Source organism: Cryptomeria japonica, chromosome 7 (genome assembly GCF_030272615.1).
Source record: "Cryptomeria japonica chromosome 7, Sugi_1.0, whole genome shotgun sequence".
NCBI classification, from domain to species: domain Eukaryota; kingdom Viridiplantae; phylum Streptophyta; class Pinopsida; order Cupressales; family Cupressaceae; genus Cryptomeria; species Cryptomeria japonica.
Genome location: NC_081411.1, coordinates 50,214,053 through 50,234,940, shown reverse-complemented (window position 1 = coordinate 50,234,940; position 20,888 = coordinate 50,214,053). Strand labels below are relative to the sequence as shown.

The window sequence follows — 20,888 nt, the reverse complement described above, 5'->3', positions numbered from 1 at the left end:
GTGTTTTAAATTTTTACATTCTTTTTATTGGATTTTTATTTCTTTTCACATCAATTGAATTTTATTGTAGCCTCTATGAAGCCATGAAGCTTTTGTGAAGCATGAACATTAAAGGATTTATTTTACTGTAGCTTCAATCTATGAAGCTTAAGATATTAATTTTGTAAGTGCATAAACTGTTTTTATTTTATTCATTTTATTGTAGCTTCAATTTCAATGTGTGAAATCTTGAAAGTATTTATTTTACTGTAGCTTCAATATGTGAAGCTTAAAGTAATTATTTTAGTAGATTGAAGCTTAAGGTATTTATGTTGTAAGTATTTTTTTGATGCAGGTGAGAAGCTCTTTTTAGTTATCGTATTTCCTTGAATTATTTTACTCTAGAGAAAAATTCTTCTTTTTGGTGCCCTCCAATTTTTGTAAGTTTGTCTTTCTTTCTGTAAAAATTAAGTGCATATTTTTTTCAAAACATTGTAAGTCTATAATATAATTATTTTATTCATAATTTTTTTTTTTTGTTTAGGTTCTTCAAAAATATGTCTTCAAAGAGAAAGAAACAAGCTACCATTGGAGAAATGTATAGGTGGACCAGAGAGAAGGATTCTGGAACTTCTGGTAATTTAGTGTTAAATGAACAATATCATAATAAGGATCTGAGAGAAACTTATAAGGAAATTTTTGGGTCTTCTTTTGAGGATGATTCAAATGAAGAAATATTTCAATCTGGGGAAGGGGATAGTATTAATGTTGAAATTGGGGAGGGATCAAATATTAATCAAGGGAAGGAAAAAGTAAAAAGAAAATTTCGAATGGAATGGCTAGAGAAATTTGTGTGGTTAAACTATTTGAAGCATGATGGTAAGATAGTAATGAAATGCAAATATTGTGAGAAATATAAGTTGCCAGGACCATGGGGGATAGGGAGTGGATGTATTAATTTACAACGTGATGCTCTTGTCACTCATGAAAAATCTGTGATACATAAAGATGCTCAAACAAGATGGATTAATGCGTCAGAAAAAAAGATAAAGTCTATTCCTGATCATATTTTAGAGGTTGAAGATGTCAATAGGGAAAGAGTAATTACCACATTGAAAACAACCTATTTTGTTTGTCAGGAAGATTTATCTTTATCTAAGTATGAGAAGATATGTAAATTTCTCATGGATTTAAGAACTCCTAATATGCCAAAATATCAAGACTATTCAGCTTACACAAATCATAAGGGTGCAAATGATTTTCCTTTTTGCATATCAAAATATCTTGAGCAAATTCAAACAGATGAGATGCTGAAAAGTCCTTTTTTTTCAATAATGATTGATGAAAGTACTGATCGAAGCTTAGAGAAACATCTTGTTGTTTATGCAATATATTTGACATTAGAGGGTCATGGGGCACCTATATCTATGTTTATGAAAATGATGTCTGTGTCAGATGGAAAAGGGAAAACCATATATGATACTATCAATCAATTGATGAATGATAGAGGTCTTTCACTAACAAAACTAATAGTTGTCTCAACAGATGGTGCTTCTGCAATGGTTGGGCGTGAAAATGGGTTTGTTTCTCTTATGAAACAAAATATTCCAAATCTTATTTCAATCCATTGCATAGCTCATCGTGAGTCACTAGCAGTAGCAGATGCTTCTAAAAAGATACCTGAATTATTATTTGTTGAAAAAATAGCAAATAAAGTGCATTCATGGATCCAAAATTCACCAAAGAGAAATAATGAGTTGAATGAATTACTTAGAGTTATGGAAATTGATGTTTTGAATGTTTTGCAAATCCACACAATCAGATGGTTATCCAGAGGAGAAGTCATAATAAGGCTTGTGAAGCTTATGCCAGCCATTTTAACTTTGTGGAAAAAAGATAAGAAGTGTTCAACATTATATGAAAAGACAAGGATTTATTCTGTTCAATTTTGTTTGCATATTCTTGCTGATGTTTTGGGTGAACTAGATAAATTGAATAAGATTTTTCAAGAAGAAAATGTAGACATTACTGTTATTGGTTTGGCTCTTGATGAAGCAATAGGAAATTTATATAGATGGTTTTTGAGGAAAGGTACATTTGCAGAAGGTACAACTTATCTTTCAAAATTCTTGATTGATTCTCAATTTGGGTGTATTGAAGTCAAAGAAGATGGTGTCACTGATAAACATGAATTTCTATACATCCCTATTCCAATTGAGGGATTTCAGTCTGGTGATTTAGGGAAGCATTCCATGCAACCTCGTATTGAAGGAACAAAACAAAGTTGTCAACGCTTGACAGAAGGCTATATCCAATCTCTCATTGATTCTTTAAATGAAAGATTTCCAGATCTTCCTCTATTTAATGCAGCAAAACTTTTCAGCCCTTCTTATTATCCATTAGATCATCAAACTCGAGATAATGTCTCAGAGCGTTGGCTTGATAAGCTTCTCCAACATTTACAACACACTACAAATAATGTATCCATATTTGATGTGAATGGTTGCAAAAGAGAGTTAAACTCTTTTGTTGGCTCATTGCATTCAAGTTGTGAGGGTTTTAAGATGAAAGATGCATGGAGTGTCTTTCGTAACACAGAATATTGGCATAGAAGCTATCCTCATATGATGAAGTTATGGCAAGTTGTTCTTACTATTCTTGCAAGTACTGTTGATTGTGAAAGAGGGTTTTCAAAACAAAACATCATCAAAGATGTTAGAAAGTCAAAGCTAGCTTTGGATACATTGGATGCATTAATGAGGGTATCCTTAAATAGGTCTGAAATAAATGATGTAAATTGGAATGAAGTATATCATATATGGAAGAATACAAAGTCAAGAAGAGTTCTTGACCTTTGATATCATTTGTTTGTATTTCTCAATTTCAAATTAATAAAATAAAAAAATTTCTCTCTTTCATTTTAGATTATTACATGTTTTACTTGTTAGTAGCATTTTTTAAGTTATAATCTCTATTAAAAATAATTAACTAATTTCAATAATATATAATAATATACTTTAAATTAATAGCAAAATTATTTGCACATTGATTTATTAAAAAAATATATATATTTTTCCAATTTTAGTATGTATCATTGATTAAATTGATTAAAAAATTTAAATATAAAAAATTAATATTTAATTATTAACAATTTTTTTTTAAATTGACACTTAATATTTTTCTTAAAACGTAAAATGAAAGACATTACAATGACTAAACCGTCATAAAAAACTATATGACAGGCAGGAGTGACCGTCAAATTCCAGGCCTGCTCCCCACCAATATTAAACAACAGATCCGTTCTCTTTGCAAGCGAAATAAACAAACAATAAGATTGCAATAGATTTAGATACTTAAACAAAATAAATTCCGTCGTAAGCAATAGACAAAATAATTAATTCCGTCATTCAATTATCATGGCCTGGTCAAAAATGTTTAGCGGGCACAGAAACGAATTAACAAGGCATTTTATTCAATAAAGTTTAATTAATCAGCCGGCCACTGCACTCATTCAACGCTGAGTCAGAGACCACTAGGTGTCAATCAATCTTAAAAATCTTATTTACTGGAATCCATCCCATTTAAATCTTGTTCGGACTTAGTCTTTTATTTATTTTAGTTTTCCATGGTTGTTACAACGCCGAGATATCACGAATCTTTCGACTTATTTTTAATATTATAATATTTGTCTTGATGCTTATTGACAATGAAGATATCAGTGTCCACCAATTTTAAAGAACTACAACACCCCCTTACAAGCGAAATAAACAACAATAAGATGACAGTATATTTAGATAATGTTTTGACCGAGTATTTCATTTAATCTTAGCTCGCGTATGCCGGCCATTGGAGATAACGATAAGTTTGAACGAAATTTTAAATTGTAGGAGGAAGATGACGAATTGAAAGGAAGATTGAGTTTCAAGAAAATTCAGCGTCAATTCATAAGATCACATTAATCCTGCTTCGACTGCCTTACTTTCTTCATCGCCTTTCACTGCGACCCGATTCCATGGCGTCTACTTCTGCAAGCGGGAGTAAAGGAAAGGAGAAGGTTATGGACGCTTTTGATGAGCTAGCACCATCTCCACATATCCCTGCCTCAATACCCATGAAAAGACCTTCCTACCATGTTTTCATCAATCATCATGGACAAGACGTCAAATCCACCGTAGCTAGCGTTCTCTATGGCATGCTCACCGAAAGGCAACTCTCAGTTTTTTTGGATAAACCAGAGTTGGAATATGGTGATTACTTTCCCCAAACAATACAAGCAGCAATGAGCAGTGCTCTGGTGCATATAGCTATTTTTTCCCAGAGGTATGCAGAATCAACCTGGTGTTTGGCAGAGTTGTCGTTTATGCTGAAAACTGGCGCTACAGTTATTCTTGTGTTCTACCATGTAGATCCTAGTGATCTCAGACGGGTAGATCAAGGAAAGTATGTTAATGCCTTTCAGAAGCATAAACAGGAGGGCAGATACAGCCTAGAAAAACTTGAGGCGTGGAAGAAGGCACTCCACCAAGTCTCATTTTACACCGGCCAAAAAATTGAAGCTGAAGAGTAAGTAATACATATTAGGCCTGTCCATCCTAAAAATTCAAAGATTCTTTCTCTCATTTATGTAATGAACTTTGGAGTGGGCTAGTAATCTGACAATATTGTGATTTTTCAATGTTTTGACTTGTTCAGAGATGAGAATAGGCAGCTGAAGGATACTGTGGATATTGTATTGAAAAAAATAAATGAGCCATTAAAGGTTGCAGACCATCCAGTAGGTATGAAAGAAATAGTGGAAGACTTTGAGAGGAGTTCAACCCATTCTGATGAGGGTGTACAGATTATTGGAATTTGGGGCATGGGTGGTGCTGGCAAGACCACTCTTGCAAAAGAGTTATATAACAGAAGATCGTCTTCAATTGGAAGGTCCAGTTTTGTGTATAGTGTTCGAGATGCTTCAGACAACGGCTTATTGTGTGAGATGCAGAAAAAATCCTCCGAGACTTTGATGTCCAAGATTTAAGATTTCACAATATTGTGGAAGGTAAGAGAACTCTTTCAAATCATTTGAGATCAGCTAGGGTGTTGCTTGTTCTTGATGATGTAGATCATGTCGACCAATTCGATGCTTTATTGCCTGAAAAAGACAGACTTGCAACAGGTAGTCTCATCATTATTACCACAAGGGAATATGATGTCCTTAAATCTTGGGGCATCACTTCTGTATATTAAATGAAAGCACTTGAACAATTATATGCTCAGAAACTTTTTTGTTGGCATGCATTTAAACAGCCTATTCCTATGAATGGATTTCAGGTGCTTGTTAGACAGTTATTAGAGGCTTGTCATGGATTACCTCTAGCTCTTAAAGTAATTGGAGCACAAGTCTTTGGAGAGTATAGTAAAGAATGTTGGGAGTCTTTGTTGGATAAGATTACAAGGATTTTGCCTATTGATATCCAAAGAATACTCAAAATAAGTTATGACACTCTTGATGATGAAGAAAAAGAGATGTTTCTTGATGCTGCATGTTTCTTTATTGACGAAAACTGCACTTTGCTCATTGAAGTATGGAATGGATTGGGGAGGAGTGGTGTACACACTTGAAAAAGGCTTTTGAATAAGTGTTTGGTTGAGTGTGATGAGTACAATTATATAAGAATTCATGACCACATAAGAGATTTGGGAAGGGAGATTGCAGGGAAACAATCACCTTGTCGTTTTTGGCTTGGCCAACCATTAATTAAGCTCCAAAATCAAAAAGAGGTAAGATTAATATTTTTCCTAATACTCTAATAGAAGTGAAATTAATTATTTCTTTTATTTTATAGTGAGCCAATGCAATGCAAAACATTCTGCTGCACACAAAAACATTGTCCACAAAGTTTTATTGATTTTACAATTAAATAGCTATTTATGGAGTGAAAGCGTACTTGTCACAAACAAATATTTTGTCAACTAAGTTTTATTAATTTTACAATTAAATAGCTATCTAACAAATGAAGGCATTAATGGTTAAAATAGTCATTGCATCACCTTTTCTACCACGTTTTTCCTCCAGCCCAATTATGTTTGTTAGTTGTTATTTTAGCTATCCCTTATACAAGGCATTTTTATTAACCTTTTTGACACCTATGACATGTGTTGGCATTTACTAAAAAAATACTATTCTAGATCTCCATAGTATCCATTATTAATTGTGAATTATTTTGTTTTTGATTGTGTTATATATTCTTGTTTTACGAAGGCTGTTCATTTTATAGGCAATTCAATCTGGAGGCTAGTAGGGTCAAATTCTCCTTGCCTAATGTTTGTTTTGAACAACCTCCATAAAAGAAAAAACATAACCAAAAAGGCAAATATTAGTGTTTCTGGATAAACCAGAGTTAGAATATGGTGATTTCTTTCCCCAAATAATAGAAGCAACAATGAGGAGTGCTTTGATCCTCATTTAGCTTTGGCATGAGAAAATGACTTGTCATTTTTTTATTTTTGCATTGTTATACATGCTCATTAATGAGATGAGACTACAAGAGAGAATTGCGAGATATGTTGTCCAAGAAATAAAATAACCATTAAAGTTTGCAGAACATCCAGTAGGTCTAGAAGAATCAGTGAAAGACTTCAAGATGAATACACTCCAATCTCTTTAGGATGGATGGTGTCTAGAACATATTAGAATTAGGGGTATGGGTGGTTTCAGTGAGACCACCCTCACAAAAGAGTTATACAATAAAAAATCTTCATTGTTTAAGTTGTCCAGTTTTGTGTCTAACATTCAAGATGCCTTAGTGAAAGGTCTATTGTATAAGAGGTAGAAGAAAATCCTCAAAAACCTTGGTATTCAAATCGTAGGACTTGACAATATAGAGGAAGGTATGGAAACACTTTTCAAGCATTTGAGGTTTGTTATGGAGTTGATTATTCTCGATGATGTGGACGATTTGGTTACTCTAATGTCTAAAAAAGATAGACTTGAAAGTGGAAGTCTTATCACTATTACCACAAGGGAATATGATATTCTTAAATATTAGGGAATCCCTTTCATATATAAAATAAAATCATTGATCCATGTTTGATGCTGAGAAACATTTTTGTTGCCATGCTTTTGTATGATCTTTTTCTCAGGATGGATTCCAAGAACTTGTGAATTTTTTTTTTAAAGGCTTGTGATAGATTACCTCTTATCTCTCAAGGTAATTGGAGTACATTTCTATGGAGAGTCCCATATAGATGTTGGAAGTCTCTGTTGCATAAGATCACAAGAATATTGTCTATTGATATCCAACTGATACTCAAAATAAGTTATGATGTGCTTTATTATGGAGAAAAAGTGATGTTCCTTTATGTTGCATATTTCTTCATTAGAGAAAAGACACTTTTCCAATTGAAGTATGGAATGGGTTGGGGTGTAGTAGTCTACAAACTTGGAAAAGGCTTTTGAATAAGTGTTTGGTTGACTATGATCACAATTCTAGTTTCATAAATGTGCATAATCATATAAGAGATTTTGGAAGATAAATCACAATAAAACAATCACCCATAGCGTTTAGCTCCACCCAAAACTTATTAATGTCCAAAGACAAGGTGTGGTAAGATTCATATTTTCTATTATTAATAAAAAAAAATGAGAGAGATTGTGGCAATATTTTTTATTAAGTTAGTAGGGGCCAAGTTGATTAGTTTTTATTATATTACTAACTAATGCAAAGTGCCCTTTTTGTTACACACAAATTTTGGTTCTCGCTTAAGTTTTGTTAATTTTATGGTTAAATAGTTGTCTAAAAAGGGAATGCATTAATGCCTAAAAATCCATAGCATCAGTTTTGCTTGTCATGTTCTCTCAACTGCCCGCTTCATCACTGCTAAATTTTGTTGCTAGTTGTTAATATTAATTGTCTTTCAAATATACGATTTCTTTTAATATTTTTTATACGGAATGTATTGACATTTGTTATAAACATATTGTTTTGATATTCACGTGGTTCTATAGAGTGTATCCATTATTCTTTTTCACAACAAAATAGAGATCTATTGTTCTGTCATTTTCTTATGTTAGTTCAATCGGACTTACATTCTCTAATGTTGTTAAGCTATTTGAGACATAACATTTGTTAGAGCAGCAATACACTCTTTATTTGTGCAATTCTAATAAGGAGGTTTTTCTTTGCAAAACTTACATATTTAAAATATATACATAAATTAACGTTAACAAATAAAAAAATATTGCAGCAATATTGTTTCAATTTAAAATATTTGCCTTTATTTCTTTAGCCTGCCATTTTCTGAATAGATTTCAGAATCTTTGATGACATTCTTACATGCAATTCAATTCTGAAGTTATGGTGTGAATTATTTCAATTTCTATGAATCTTCATTTAATTTACAATTTTTCTCTTCCAAAACCAATAAAAAGATAGTCTTACTAGGTAATTATTAATTTATTCAATAATCAATTCAAGTAGTATGTGTTTAAAATTTAGGTCACCTGTTGAATGAAAGACATATATTAGATTAAACATTAATGTTCATCCCATAACTCTATTCAACACACCAACCTGTTTGTGTAAATCTCCTCATAAGCACATTATTCTAATCATTCCCAATATCCTCCCCTTGAATATTGGGCAAGAGGAGTATTATTGCCACTCCTTGTTTAAAATCTCCTTTCTTAAAAGTAAATTAGAGTCTCTTCCAGTAATCTGATAATTAAAAATAAATCCTAGTATTTTTGTTTAGAATAAAATCGTATATATAAGTTTTACAGCTTTGTGAACAAGCCCACCACACGAATTGTACAAATAGGCCCAACAATAAGAAAATTAGGGAAAAATAAAAATAATTAACCAAAAACTTATATTTATCTAGTTTGTATTGCATTCAATCAAATTGACAAAAGTAAATCAACTTGAACACTTTGACAATAATCTAGGTTTGATTTTTTATAGTAATATTTTATTTAAATTTTATTTTGTAAATCCATTTGCAGCCTATAGTATTCTTATATTTGGTGGTGGCCATAAGCTCTCATGCTTTTCTCTTTAGAACTACTTCATACACATCTTTCGTGACTTGCTGTCATTCTTTGTTCCTTCTAACTTTTGCATATGAGATTGAGTCATTAATCTAAAGTATGTTCCCATGAAAACACTAATATTTCTTCACTAGATCTTTATTGCTTGATTATTTATTTCTTCAATACTCCTTGTCTTTTTCTAGCTAAAATGTCAACCTTTTGATCAACATTACCTAAAGAAAGGGCCTGGTCACAAATATTAGTTGTTCTATTTGAAATAGTATTATCATTATTTATTATAGTGCACACCTCAACATCATCAATGTAATCACCATTTTTTTTGTTTTTTTTAAATATATGAACATGGGAAGCATTCATTGTTGTAGAGTAAGAAGAATTGGTTTAGGTTGTAAACACTTATCAAACATTATATCTTTATAAACAAAGACTTTTTTTGTCAAATTATATAATATGTAAGCCTTTGATACTTGACTATAACTCATAATAAACAAATAATATGACCTTTTGGTTCCAACTTTTTTCTTTGTTCATAAGGAATGGGTGACCAATCAATAGACCTGAATTCTTTAAAATGGACATTGTGAGGCTTTCTACCACTCCATGCTTCTTTAGGTGTGATGTTTAAATGATAACTTTGGTTGGTGGGATTTTATTCACAATATGTTAAAAAAAAAAAGCCCCAAACTTTATAATGCAATTATAATGGACAAAATATGACTCTTTAAAAAGGATACAAATATTCCTTTGAAAGTGAATTTTGCTTCATACATTCAAATATCTCCAGCTAGCTGAACTAGTCAAGATATCTAACTGTAGGCAAAAAAATGAAGATTCAAGATACAAAACTAGAAAGAGAAGACAAGAGAGAATTTTCAATCCAAATCTGAGCATCTCATGCAAAAATGCAAATGCGACATACAGATGTTTCCATGAAGTATTGTAGTCTTATACAAACTGAAGAAGAAAAAATCACAGAGAACACAGAAACCTAAATCTACACTTTAGTCTAGTTGAATGTTTTCAAGAAGCCTACACACAAGAGGAAGAGGGAAAGTGTTTGGAGCTATTTGAAGGCTTTCCTCAATCAAGTCCCTATTTTGGTCTTTACAACTCCACAACAACCAAATAGATATATAGATAAAAAACAAATAGACATAATGATAAACATTTTAATAGAAAAGGGATGTGATAAACCCCAAGATTCTTAAAGACATAACAAAATGGAAAGATGTTACCATATAGGCTTAAGAAGGCCATGAGAGATTGTTGTAGCAAGTTGTAGAGAGTTGTGTGCGCGCGCGCGCGCGCGCGAGCGGAGAGAGAGAGAGAGAGAGAGAGAGAGAGAGAGAGAGAGAGAGAGAGAGAGAGAGAGAGAGAGAGAGAGAGAGAGAGAGAGAGAGAGAGAGAGAGAGAGAGAGAGAGAGAGAGAATTTTTGTGGACCTAGAGAGATTGCATGTATTGAAAAGATAGATTTAAAATGATAGAGTAGGAGGGAAAAAAGAGTTTGCCAAGTTATTTTGGAAGATTCTCAGATGTTTCCACTGACATAAAGGTAGGTGAAAAGTGACAAAAGCCCTCATAACCTCTAGTCTCATTGTGTTAGTCATGGACGATGACCTCATTCAATCTAAGCTTGATAGTTGCAATGATTTCAAAAATTATAACACAAAGATATGGTTGAAAGAGGTTAAGGGAAACCTTGCAAACTATATGGAATGGATGCAAGATTTTGAACTAACCCTCTCTAAAAATTTGTCTAGTCATGGGAGAAAGGCAAGGTGAAAATTAGGGGACTGGCCTTTATGGTCTCTATGGAGACTATTGTCGGTGTACTAGGTTAACTTTGGATGGTGTGAATTTTTCCAAAAAAGACAAAGGGGTCCTACAAAGATGAATTCAAGAGGTTCTTTAAGCCAAGAGAAGGTTTCAAGATTGTGGAGTGGGTATAATAGAGAAGACCTTCCTTGACTTTGGAAGGATGTGACATAATGAATTACTTCACGATTGCTGATAGATTCAAAAGATTCCACACCCAACTCTTTCCCATGCTGAGTCATCTAAGGTATGACATAAAAATAAATTTCATGTTCTAGGATTGTTTCTTTTTATCCTAGTCAGTTGCTAGGGATAAGTCTAAGATTTATCTCCCCCTACACCAAGGATTAATTTTGAGGCTATACAATTTTCACTTGGCTTTGATTCTATCTAGTGGGACCCCCTTGATTTCCTTTGGCCCCTTGCCAGATTCTAACCTAGTTATGGAGATTTTTGGTGCCCCTATGTCAAAAGTTGGCCCTAATTTGGCTTCCTCATCCAAGACAAAACTTTTCCCTACTTCGTTTAACCCTACTCAAGTGGCCAAATAGTAAAACACCTTATTCCCCTTCTAAGGATGTTGAGTTGGTGGAATTTTAAGAGGATCTAAAGTTGGAGGACTCAGATTCCTCCTCGATCATGAGTTTTGATTGGTCTCTTGCCAATTCTAAGGAGAAATCCTCCTTCACCCCCCGTTTGGGTGCTCTTCTCTAACCCATGGTATTTCTTCCCCTAGCCCCAACTCCCTTGCTTTGGCTGAGAAAGTATCCAAGCTAGATGGGGTGGTTGATAGATAGGATACGGTCACTCATTATCTCCTCTCCTAGCTGAGTGTGGTCAAGAAGAAGATTAATAGGCTTGAAGAGGTTGCTAAAGAAAAGGTTCATCGTGATGGTTGACTATTAGATGAAAAGGATGAGAGTGTTTGCAAGGTCACTAATGATATGGCTAGGAAATTGGAAAAATAGTAGACATGGAGACTATCGAGTATGGAGGAAAATCTCAAGGAACTTAATGCTTAAATTTTGTAGAAGGATGAGAGGAGAGATGTGGTGGAGCTCAAGGAAGATCATGAGGGTCTAAAAAGAAAGGTTAAGGAAATGAATACTCTAAGTCATGATATAACAATGAAGAATTCAGTCTATTTGCATGCTATTAAAGAGTAGATTGAATTAAATAAAAGAGGAAGAGACACCTAGAATCTCCCTCTACGATGACATACCCTCTCACCTTTATTGTCAAGGCTACTCTAAAATTGGTCACGATGGCCTCTAGGAAAGATTCTAACAAAAAGTCTTTTTTTTGATGAAAACTTTAAAGTTCTTTGCCATGAATGATAGGGTGATAATGCCCCTGCTAAATAGACCATTACTTCTATCTTTGGTGGGAGGTTGGATATTGTTTATTTTTTTCTCTATGTTGAGTGGTTATTTCTTGATCATCTGTTGGGTTTTAGAGTGTTTTGGTCTTTTTTTTTTTGGTTGGGTGTGCACTCTTCATGCACCCCAAGTAGTTTCCCTTTAGCGGATATGTAAAGGTTTTCACCTATCATGCTTTAATTAATCAAAACATTAAGTTTGTTATCTAAATCTAACTTATGTTGTCATTGGTGCCAAACTTAGTTTTCAGATCGAGTTTAATCCAAATATGATCTTGTACTTTTATAGGTTTCTTTGTCCTGTTGTTTGTGGTGTTGCTTTTGAGTTTGATGCATTTGTGTTGGTCAAGTATCTTTGGAAAGTTATAGTTGTGGCAACTTGAATATGAATGAAAGAGTATTTAATGTCTCAGTTGTAGAATGTTGTGTATTCCTCCAAGTGGTGAATAATATGTTATGTGGTTTTGAATATATAGTGTATGTGTTCAGTGTGTGTTGCATCGATGGTTTTCTAGTTCGTGGATTGTAGAAGTTTTTTGTTACTGTTCTCTAACAGTAAAGGCATCTATCAAATTGGTCCAAAAGGTGCTTGGTGGCCTTGATATATGTTGAATCTTGTGTTGTGGTTTTGTAGATAATTTTATTTGATTCGCCTAGTATTTTAGTTTAATTCTCTAGTGGTGTTTTCTATTCAGCAAGCGAGCTATGTGAATTGACTCGATGCTCTATTACATTCAAAATATAAACTTGCAAGGAGTAGTCTTGTCATTATTACCATAGAGGAATATGTTCTTAGTTCTTGGGGCATCACCTTCATATATAAAATGAAAGCACTTGAACCAATTTATGTTGAGAATCTTTATTGTTGGCATGCTTTTACACAATCTTTCCTCTTGGATGGATTAGACGACCTTGCTAAAAATTTCTTAGAGGCTTGTCATGGATTACCTTTAACTCTTGAGGTAATCAGAGTACAACTCCATGGGAAGTCCGATGAAAAATTCTAGGAGTCTTTATTGCATAAGTTTATGAGAATATTACTTAATGATATTTAGTAGATACTCAAAATAAGTTATGACACCCTTGATGATGAAGAAACAGAGATGTTCCTTGATGTTGCATGTTTTTTCATTGTAGAAAAGAAAATTTTTACCAATTCAAATATGAGATGGATTATGGTTCAATGGTTGGTTGGAAAAGACTTTGAATAAGTGTTTAATTAAGTTTGTTGATTACAATTATGTAAGTTTACATGATCATATAAGAAATTTGGTTAGGGGCACTGCAAAGAAACAATCACTTTAAAACCTTTGACTCCCCCAACTAATTATTAATGTTTAAAATTAAAAAAAAAAGACTAATAGATTTTTTATATCTTCAAAAGAGTGAAATTAATTAATTCTTTTATTATATAACTAACTGATGCAAAACAAACCCTTTTTTTTTTTACAAAGATATTGGTGTCCATAAAGTTTTATTAATTGTACGGTTAAATAGTGTCTAAGAATAGTACTAGCTAGACCAATTTTATTAAAAAAAACTAATTAATGATTTACTCAATAGTATGTGAGCCCCGAAAAAAAAAAAAAAAACCAAAAAATCAAACTAACTAACTAACTATCGTTCTTAGTAGTGGCTGTCTATTTTTAAGTAGTGGCTGTCTATTTTAGCCACTACTAGCTAGACCAATTTTATTAAAAAAAACTAATTAATGATTTACTCAATAGTATGTGAACCCCGAAAAAAAAAAAAAAAACCAAAAAATCAAACTAACTAACTAACTATCGTTCTTAGTAGTGGCTGTCTATTTTTAAGTTTTTGATATTTAATTTTTTTCCCTTTTCTTCAGAAAAGTATTAGCATTCAAGGAATAAAGGCGAGCTCAATTCAAATAATGTGGGGCGATTACATGGTTTGTTTACCCACGTCTTTTGTTGCTCTATTCCTTATAGTAATTATAATTGTTTGTACAAGTTTCTACCTCTATATTTATATTATGTATTTTGCTTTCTGAATATTTTTTGTTATTTTTGTTCAGAAAGAAGAGGAGCGCTTGCCAGAGACGGTAGGAAAAACTGGCAAGGATGACGAGTCTCGTGTTAGCTGCATGGACGGGAAACTAATGGTCAAGACAAATGGAGGAATTTGGCAGCTCTCACCCTCTTTAGTTGGACTTAAATATTTAATAACTAGTGGAAATTCTTTTTGTGAAGTAATGGTTGAAGTATCAAGAGAGCTGGTCTGGCTTCGCTGGTTCCAAATCGGGCAGCGAAATCTTCCTTCTGGGCTTTCATTGAAAAACTTGAGGGTTTTAGAACTATATGAAAAAAATGATATGTTTTTTAAGAAAGCGGAACATCACTTAGAAAAACTGTGGGGAGAGACTGAGGGCGAGGTAAGCAGCGTTCGTTTTACCTATTTTAAATCTATATTTCAATCATTTTATAGTTACTGTATGATTTACGTTTCTCTTCTCGGAATTGTGCTGCAGGCCCCTGTGCAGTTAAGGGAGTTGATTATTTCTCATTGCCGAAACTTTCAAGGTTTTCCAAAATCTATAGGGCATCTCAAACATTTGAAAAAGATAGTAATCATTGCAAGCTGGAATGTTAGGAGTCTGCCAAATGAGTTTTGCCTTCTGCAATCGCTGGAACACCTGGTTTTCCATTGCCCATTGCTATCACTACCCAACAATTTCGGCAATCCGAGCAATCTGCGGTATCTAAATTTGGCCGATTGTAGCTTTGAGAGATTGCCCGTTTCTTTGAAAAACCTGATGCTCCTGGAATATCTAAATTTAGAGTTCTGTTCATTACTCGAATTCACGTCAGAGGACTTGAACTTTATGGAAAATATGACGAAGCTCGAGTTTTTGAGTCTTTCCGGGTGCGAGGAATTGGAGGACTTGCCTCGTCACATAACAACTCAGGCATCTTTGAGAGAGCTCTATTTCAGCGATACCAGTTTAAGGGAGCTACCAAATAACATCGGTCAACTCAGCAAGATGAGAAAGATGGACGTTACAGTGATGTCGACAAGCTTGCCGACCTCTTTTGGAGGTTTGTCTTCCTTGACGCAACTTGCAATTAAATCTTGTCCTAAGCTGGAGCGTCTACCTGACTCTTTTGGAGGTCTTCCTTCCTTAACAATTCTTTCAATTGAAGATTGTTCTAAGCTGGAGGGTCTACCCGACTCTTTTGGAGATCTGTCTTCCCTGACGAATCTTGATATTAAGCGGTGTCCTCAGCTGGAAATTCTACCAGAATCAATTGGTCAACTGAATAATCCTCTGAAGCTGTCGATATGCAGTTGTCCAATTAGCGAATTGAATTTTGGGACGGCATCATTAACTTTTGGACCGAGCAAAGTGAAGGATATACAACTAATTGAAACAAAAGTGTGCATGATTTCATTTTCTGAAGACTGTTGTCCCCACTTGAAGAGTCTTTCTATTTCTGACAATCATCATTTAAAGGAGATCGAAGCTCTGCCGAGGAATCTCGAGTCAATAACTTTGAAAGACTGTGAAATGCTGAAGAACATTCCAAGTTTCGCACAATTAACTTCTCTCAGAAAATTTCAGTTATTTGGCTGCTACGGGATTGAGAAAATCGAAGGTATAGAAAATTGCACAGGATTGACAGAGCTGAGAGTTGACACGTGCTGGGAGGTGCCGGGTATAGAAAGCTTGGAACACATGCAGAATTTGAAGGAGCTGGAATTCCGGGCAAACAAGGGATCAGTTATTGAACGTTGTATTCAAACGATACAGGTAATAATAGTTTCTAGGAGTAAAAATCTCTAGTTTTTTTCATATGAATGCGCGCAATGACTGAATGTTGTGAAAGGAATTTACAGAAATGGCCAGATGAAACAATAACAATATTTACGCGGGCACTCCCTCAGGCGGCCTCAGTTTTAGTCTCTTTAGTGTCTCCGAACCTGGTGATTGCTAACTCCATCTCCAACCAGAAAATTAACTCCCACCCACAATTGGTGATGAAGCGTTCCTCCAATTGCGAGGCCTTTATCCTCTGTGTTGTTACAAATTGTCTTTCTTCACAAATGACAATGTACATAGACAATGGGTGGAGTCGGCCTTCTGTAATAAAGCTTGAAAAGGGTAGATGGGCATGGGTAGGTATCTCAATACAACGTTCTCATCATAAAGCTTTCACAGCAGAGGAGTTTCGCATCGGGTAGGAGAACGGCGGAGAAGAGGACAAGGTGGAGCAAGGTTTGGTGATGAGTGGGGAAGAGCAAACAGTAATGGTGGCATTTCGTAGCTTATTGCCTGATGATGGATATCGCACATCATTCGAGTGAGACATTAGTGATGTAAAATCTGGAAGACTTCAGTTAACTGCATTAAAAATTCGAGCGAGACTTTAGTGATGTAAAATCTGGAAGACTTCAGGTAACTCCGGTAAAACTTGTTTTTTCCAAATTTTAATTGCTTTAAATTACGATTTTTTTCATTCCTTTTGAGTTGCGTAAATTGCGAATTCTAATCATTGCAGGTTTTGGTGAAATCAGCTGGAAATTCGTTCTGTGCATGTCGTCCTTCTGAATGGAACCGGCTATCATCGCCGTAAATTACGATTTTGCTTCAAGCTATCAAGCAACTGTTTTTTTCATAGTCCATACCACAAGCTTCTCTTCCTTAAGTGAGTTTGTTTTATTTATAGCCCTTCTAGTAGGTGTCAATCTGATCAGCTATACATTTTTAGTAATAAACTCAAAACAAAAATAGAACTTCCCTCAAAAGATAACCTCAATTACCCATAGCTCATGAAATCCCTTAATTTTATGATCTTCAATACTTTACCCAAACTTTCAGCCTTTCTGAAGCATTGTATGATTATAACACTAAAATAATGGTTTTTTCCATGCTATATTGTTTTATTGCTTCACAAGCATAGAGTATAAATAACTTTGATAAGAGAGGAAAAAATATATTGAACTATAGTTACAATGTCAATATCTATTTCCATCATAGAGTACAATCTGAAAAATCTTGTCAAACATTTATGTTCTTATCTTTGAAATTATTTCAAGTCAATCTTCAATGTGTTTTCTTCTATTACTATCTTCAAAAGAAAAACTTTGTTTCGATGTTCTTACCTTTGATATGCTTTTAGGTCAACCTTCATTATGTTCTCTTCTATTACATCAGAGGATTACCCTCAAAATATGAACTTTGCATTTGGTTACAAGGAGAAAGTATTTGAGGTGTCTAATTTCTAGATTATTATCTATCTCTATTCTTAGATGTTTCATTCATCGTTTAGATTTAGATTTGTGGGTTCGTAATTGACTTATGTGATATCTATTGGCACAACTTTTTAGAGTATTTGTCTAACATTATGGAAGAACACTTTCTCTCATATTTTCCCTTTCTCAAGACTCTTTCTAGTTCAACTTCATCCCCAACTAAGTTAATAATAAATCACAAGTAATTACTTATTACATAAATCTAGTATTTAATTGAAATTATTAATGAGATAAAATGAATGTATCATGATCTAAAAGTTCATTGCTTATCATTTTGCTCATTATTAGACTGGAAGTGTTTATCATAGAAATTCATTTGAATACATATATGTAGAAAATGAACTCTTCTAAATTTCTATATATATGATTTGTAATATATATGGTTTATACTTCATTTGATTGTCAAAAATGGAATTTTTTTGCGTTTTTTTGCTTTTGGAAGTCTTCATTTATCATGCAACATCTCTAAATTGAATTGAAAATACAACAAACACATTTGCATTATCTTACTCTAATGATTGGAATCACAACCTTATAACTTCTATATTATATTTTTATCCTTATTTTGGTGTTAGTTTCTATAATATATCTCAGGTTGACTTATACCTATTGCTAGTCATCTTGGTGATTATAGATTAACTATACAAACTCATTAACTCTTAGCCAAACACCTCTAACCACCTCTAAGAAGTAGAACAAGTCTATAACATGCAAGGTCATCTATGTCTTAAGAAAACCCTTGATCTTGTGGATTCTTCAAACCAAACATGCAAGATCATCTATGTCTTAAGGAATCCCTTGATCTTGTGGGTTCTTTGAACCAAACATGTAAGGTCATCTATGTCTTAAAAGGAAGGTCTTGATCTTGTGGATTCTTCAATCAAATATCCCTTGCATAATTTTCCTTAGCCTAACAATATTTTTTTAGTCATCTATTTTGAAATTTAGTACAAGTCCATATTTAAGCCTCTTTTCATATAACATTTTATTAATTATACCTTATTGTAAAAAAGACCTACTTTACTCCCTCCACTTTCAAAGGCATTTTGTATGCACATTATCAAGGAAATATGGAAACATTCTTGTGACTAAGATTATAAACCAAGGAGTCTCACTTAAGTCCTTGAATTTGGTTAACCTTGTAGAAAATTGTTACATCTCATATCTTAGTGAATTTGAGGAAAGGGTAAAATATATTCAATAGAAGATTAGTTGAAGTAGTCTTGTAAATAACACAACCAATTTTTCTTATCCCAAGATTCAAACACAAAATTCTTATTTGGGAATGCACATAGGTTTATTGCAAGGTAGAAGAAGGTCTTAAAATGCATTAAATTTCACAAAAAAAATGAGTAATATTATGCTAAAGGTTATCTACACTCCTTATTGTAGTAATCATGTGGTACATTAATAAAGATTGTCAATTTTATTTTATATTTCACATACACTCACATAGAATCCACAAAATATGAGCTATTTCTTTTCTATTCATAAATTTACTCCTAATTGGGTTATGTAATTTAATTAGTTTAATTAAATATATAGAACAAGACCACAACTAGATTATATTAAAAAAAAATTATATTCTTTATGATATCCTCATAGTCAGTAGTATGCATTTAGTTCATGGATTGAAGAGAAAAATTAATATAGTTGTTCATAATTATTTTAACAAGATTAGGGACTATAGATCATCTTATTTTTCTTTTTCTTTTTCTCTTTTTTTTTTCCAAAATGGTTTAAAAAAATAAATGGGAATCATCATTGAACCACGTGTGCAAGATTTCCCAACCAAGTAAATCACTTATCAAGTGAGGACCTTTTGAATGGACACCTCTTGAAAGACCTCCTCATTTTGTCATAGGAGAAGGTTTGTTGGATAGTATAGAGACAATATTTATACACAAAATGCATAGAGTACAACTTAAGAAACCCTACAAACAATGCTAACATGTGTTTTATTAATGTATTTTTCCTTAATTTCATAAGTTTATTATTGTGTCAATATCTGGTTTCATTCTTCAAAATTTGAGTTTTAGGTTACACAAATGAGGGGATTTCCTATAGTAGATTTGTATTTTTAATTCATGTAGCTTTATGGAAACACTTGGGTATGATCTATTTTCTTTTATGGAGTCTCGACCCTTAAATCTCAAATGGGTCTTTGTCTATTTTTTATTTCGAGTCTTGGATTTTGTGTTTTTTGCATCACTAGGAGCCTTTGACATACCTGTGCTAACAAAGAATTCAACTTGACAACTACCAATTAATATCACTAATTTGAGTATTATAGTCAATTTGACTTCATATTTTATCTCTGCCTCTTTTGATGCAAAACTATAAGGATTACCAATAACTCCTGCAATACTTGTTTTATAAGTAATTTTATTGAACCAAATTAAATGAAATATTCTACAATATAGTAATCACATCCTCTTAGAAAGTAAAGGATTAAATCTTACCAAATTAATTAAATTTCTAAATATTAAGAAGGAAACTTAAAGCCACGCAAGTCCCATTTTATTAAAGACTTTAAAAAGAGAGAGCCTATTTATTTAAAAATAGTGAGAAAAAGGTTATTATCATTACATTTTTTTATTTATCTATATTTATATTCTAAGAAAAGTCTAATTATATATATGTACAAACATTGCTATGAAAATATTCTTAAAATAATAATAATAATTTAGATTTGAACCTAGTGTGAGGTTAGATGGGACCAATCCAAAACTTCTATAAGAAAATAATATCTTTTATTTAAATTTAGTTTTTTTATTTTAACTTAAAAGTTAGTTAAGGAAAAATATTTGAAATAAAAAAATTAAATAAGAATTAAGGTTAAATACTTAATGGTAGAAATTGAGTATATGTATACAATTATAGTTGATTTCCAAATTATAAAAGAGGTTTTATGTTGAATTAATTTTAGTTTTAGGTTTTAATTGTGTCATGTAACCTTTGATATCTTATGAATTATATGTCATGTGTCATGTCTTGAGTGTTTCTGGGGGTCTAATCCCTATGTTGTGCAGAAGCCTCTGATGAGTCATGTCTTTGGGTTAAGCCAATGAAACATGATGTTTTACCATTGTGTATGTTTATTCACCTATGTTCTTATGAGTCCCAATAGATGTTGAGTGTCAACCTAGGTCTAGTGATGAGTGTGGGGCCTTCTATCATCTCTTAGCACGAGGGGTGGGCCTTTTGGTTCCACATGGTTGGGTGGTTGATGCCTTCTTTTATTGGGATATCTTGGAGTCATGTTTGTGACCATCATGGATGTTTCCTATTCTCTTCAGATTCAGTGGTTGTAATTCTTGATTCATATGTAAACTCTCATTAAGTCAAGCTCGTCTATGAATATATAATTTATATTGTGGCATTCTTGATAAATGGATTGATGT

The 20,888-nt window shown here is 33.0% G+C and overlaps 2 protein-coding genes across 2 annotated transcripts; both read left to right on the top strand.

Moving 5' to 3' along the window:
- The first annotated feature begins 536 nt into the window (after positions 1 to 536).
- LOC131046511 (uncharacterized) lies at positions 537 to 2,837 on the top strand. Its single transcript, XM_057980271.2, has one exon. It carries the CDS (start codon positions 537 to 539, stop codon positions 2,835 to 2,837), a length of 2,301 nt encoding a protein of 766 aa, XP_057836254.2.
- A 1,154-nt stretch (positions 2,838 to 3,991) lies between these two features.
- On the top strand, positions 3,992 to 16,805 carry LOC131046510 (disease resistance protein RPV1). The gene is made up of 10 exons (XM_059208169.1): positions 3,992 to 4,542; positions 4,672 to 4,955; positions 5,087 to 5,202; positions 5,296 to 5,547; positions 14,060 to 14,122; positions 14,249 to 14,605; positions 14,702 to 15,982; positions 16,069 to 16,155; positions 16,352 to 16,447; positions 16,731 to 16,805. Exons 1-10 carry the CDS (start codon positions 3,992 to 3,994, stop codon positions 16,803 to 16,805), a joined length of 3,162 nt encoding a protein of 1,053 aa, XP_059064152.1.
- The last annotated feature ends 4,083 nt before the right edge of the window (positions 16,806 to 20,888 follow it).

Coding starts and splice junctions, on each gene's coding strand:
- LOC131046511 (XM_057980271.2), top strand. CDS start 537: ATGTCTTCAAAGAGAAAGAAACAAGCTACCATTGGAGAAATGTATAGG.
- LOC131046510 (XM_059208169.1), top strand. CDS start 3,992: ATGGCGTCTACTTCTGCAAGCGGGAGTAAAGGAAAGGAGAAGGTTATG. Junction 4,543..4,671: donor CAAAAAATTGAAGCTGAAGA/GTAAGTAATACA, acceptor TGACTTGTTCAG/AGATGAGAATAGGCAGCTGA. Junction 14,123..14,248: donor TAATGTGGGGCGATTACATG/GTTTGTTTACCC, acceptor ATTTTTGTTCAG/AAAGAAGAGGAGCGCTTGCC.